At 35.2% G+C, this 3502-nt stretch overlaps 1 protein-coding gene across 1 annotated transcript; it reads right to left on the bottom strand.

Annotated features, from left to right (window-relative positions):
- Window positions 1-316: 316 nt before the first annotated feature.
- Window positions 317-1477, bottom strand: LOC149201841 (serine carboxypeptidase-like). Its single transcript, XM_089399837.1, has 4 exons — window positions 1392-1477; window positions 992-1250; window positions 694-827; window positions 317-607 (listed from the first exon to the last, which is right to left on the bottom strand). Exons 1-4 carry the CDS (start codon window positions 1413-1415, stop codon window positions 458-460), a joined length of 567 nt encoding a protein of 188 aa, XP_089255963.1. The 5' UTR covers window positions 1416-1477; the 3' UTR covers window positions 317-457.
- Between the last annotated feature and the right edge of the window lie 2025 nt (window positions 1478-3502).

Genomic DNA, 3502 nt, shown 5'->3' with positions numbered 1-3502 from the left:
TGATTGCAAACAACATAAATGTTTTCATGTCATTGTCAATAAAATTGAATGTAGGCTAAGAGCATCATGCTTTGAATTCCCCGAGACTCTAACCAAATATTTTTGTTGAATTTACAATTTCTTTCATCCAATTTACAATTTCTTTCATCCATTAGGACATCAGAACATGCTGGAATAAGAACACAGGACATACTATTCATGTTCTTGAATATAACTTTAACACCATGTATAATCATAATTCCAGAAGGCTTGGTAAGCAATAAGAAGCACTATTTCTATACAGTTAAAAAGTGGCCATCAAAATATTTGACACAAGTTAGCAAGACTGATGGTCCCAATGCACAATTATTTTGCCAAATCAGAAAATACACATCTTTGGGGATGCACACTACTGCAAATCTAGAAATATTTACATTAATCTAGGTGAAGAGAGCAATTCTCCTAGTTAAGCAGATAACTAACTCTCGAAATTCTTCTCTGGCATCTCCGTCACTGTCTTTAAAATTTGAGAATTGTCGTCAGTAATACTTCCTTGTGTCCAGCGTTTTAACATCTCCAAGGCTGCTTTTGGCTGATCCATTGGGACCATATGACCTGCATCATGAACCTGGTGCAGCAAAATAGAAGATTCCGTAAGGAAGAAATTATCTACTTGTACAACGAAATCAAAGATGATCATCGAGTGCCTTTTACCTTGAGAAAACTGAGTGGTCCATAACTGGTTATTAAACCTGCTTCCTTATCATCTACAAGGAAGGATTTTGTAGGTGCCTTCTTGAAATTCTCACTTCCAGACCAATCCATGGAATTCACCCATCTTGAATTGCCTGAAAGACACATAATTTGAACAATTAACTTTTCAATTTTGAAGATTAGACTGACAAGCCTGAAAAACACAACTGCAAATAAGTTAATAACAGACTTAACACCTAAATCATAAAGTCATTCTCCAAAACAAAAAAAATATGTTATATGTATACAGTATCATTACCTAACCAATTGCAAATGAGATCATATTCTCCTGCATAAACTAGCAACTTAACACCATCCTCCAAGAGTGTTGGAATGCCAACTTCCATATTCCGCATCCAGTCAGTAAGCATAGCTTCATAAACCAAGGGGCTACAGGAGACAAATTTTTGGCTGCCAACCCCTAGGGCATCCCTAACGGAACCCTGGTTTAAGTAATTCTCCATATTTGAAAAATCATAGCACAGGCCACCATTGCACTCCTTCCGAACATCATAGTACTGCAAAATATAAAACAAAATAATGAAAACTAATATCGTAAGATATATAAAACAACGATGACAAACTACATTTTAAGATACAAAATGCTGATAAAATAAACATAATGTCTGGCTGTCCAGTATTTAGAATTTAAGTCTTACATTGATATTCCCAGCTAATGCCATAATGGAATTGAAAATTGAGGTGCACACCAAGTATGATGCAAAGCATGTGACAGTCCCTTCGGTACCTGGCAAGTTATCACACCGGCTATAATCAGAACCTACATTAAGAACCTTCGATAAAGGATCCAGCATAACATCAGCCGTAACCAGTTACTTAAAACACTTCACAAATGGTAACTAAGGATCATAAAGCAAACAACATTTAGCCATCAAGCTTCTCGCAATTTAAAACATAGTAACAAGATTTCAATATGAACACATACAAATCTAGTTCAGTAAACAAAGTATACATCTCATAAATATGAAAATATGCATTTTGTTCCAAATTTTAATAGGATTTCAGCCCCATGAAAAAATATTCCTTGAAATTTGATGACTAGTTTATATTTATAGGTGTCTATTTCTGAGATTTTTGGGCTGTTTTTTATGGATTAAAGGTCTACAAGTATCAAATACATGAGATATATTATCAAAAACGATAAAAAGTGGACCATACTGCAAAATGTTTGTAAAAACACACAATAAACAAGAATGAACTAACTAGAGGAGGGAAAAGCATCACCTATGCACAATATTTTGAGATCCAGATAAGCCTTCACTACTGTTATGGAAAACGCTTGCACAAACAACTTAAAAAATACATTGAATATTTCAAAAACCACATCAACAAACAAGCCTTCCATAGCGGATAAGTGTTCAAAGCCCTTAACACAAATTTTATGGATTGTACTTGCTCATTATGTACTGAAGCAAACACAGTTCAACCAAGAAGAATGCTAGATTTTCCATCTGAATAATAGATAGTACGACTTGTCAGTACAGCAGGGTATTATTAGGAATACAATAAAGAAAAGTAATTTAAAACATGAATGCTAGATTTTATGAGGCATTTTCGAAAGTAGATTTGATCAATGCCACACAGGCTGCTTTCAACAATATAAAAAGTGGTGTCATTCAAAACTTTACCACTTTGTTGGAATCAGCTGCCTTTAGAAACCTGAGGAGGAATACATATGGCCGAGTGGGAACTGTAAGCTTGAAGTTCAATTGCTTTAAACTCCTGCGAAGAGTTATTATCAATTGATCAGTCAATCTAAATGTTTGGAGACTATGTTGCAATCAATGACAAAGAATTATCAGTTAGAGCTAATTACCATGGCCACTATCTGTTCTGACGTGCATTCATTTGGGAAGATGCGGATGAAGTCATTGACCTGTAGCCAAGTATAAACCAGCTCTTATCAATATTGTGTTACCTATTATAATATAATTTTTGTGCTGATTCCAGCATAAAGCGTAATCTTCTGTAGGAGTAGATATTGCTGGTGTATGTACTTTTATACAGCCAACAAAGTGTTCTTTTAATTAGATATATACACATCCTTTCTTACAGATGTCAGCAAGTCATCCTACCTATGGAGGACAGACTTCTTCATATTTGCTAGCTATAAACATTGCAGCGATAGCAAGTAATGGCAAATTCTTCCTTGCAATACTCTGAATAGAAAGGTATCTGTCAATGATGTTCACAGTGAGATACAACGTCTCTGGCATTAATTCCAATTCCAAATGCACCTGAAAATTTTAAGATTTTGATGTCAGGCCTAAGAGATAGACCATATAAATCTCTTTTAGATCTAAGTTTGACAGCAAATGGAAGTTGGAACTAGCATAGGAACAAAGTTGTACCTCCACCAACCAACCAATCTTTAGCCTCCTAAACAAGATTACAGGAAGTTAAAAACTGAGATGCTAAGTGGAAAAAATACAAGCATGTAACATGAACATAGGAAGCACTTACTTCACCACCTTTAGGTCTGCCTTGGCTCTTTTCCTGGCAGCCAGTAACTCTTCTAGGATCTCTGGTAATATGCCCTAGGAAACAGGAAAAAGAGCATTCAATTTAGCATCATCGAAAATGGTCAGCATATGATGGTTAAAAAGTAAATAATGAAATAAGTATCAGCATAGTGTTTGACATGCAAAGACATTAAGGTCTTAGCATCCTACTTTACTTTTAATCCTTTCTAGTAGCATAGCTTCTGGTGCCTATGTTAGTGTTACAACGGTACAACTGTGCATTATAC

This window comes from Pinus tabuliformis, chromosome 2_1, assembly GCF_031772625.1.
Source record: "Pinus tabuliformis cultivar Carrire ecotype Pingquan chromosome 2_1, CPIR1, whole genome shotgun sequence".
NCBI lineage: Eukaryota > Viridiplantae > Streptophyta > Pinopsida > Pinales > Pinaceae > Pinus > Pinus tabuliformis.
Note: the sequence above shows the minus strand (reverse complement) of the source record. Positions and strands in the feature narration are given on the sequence as shown.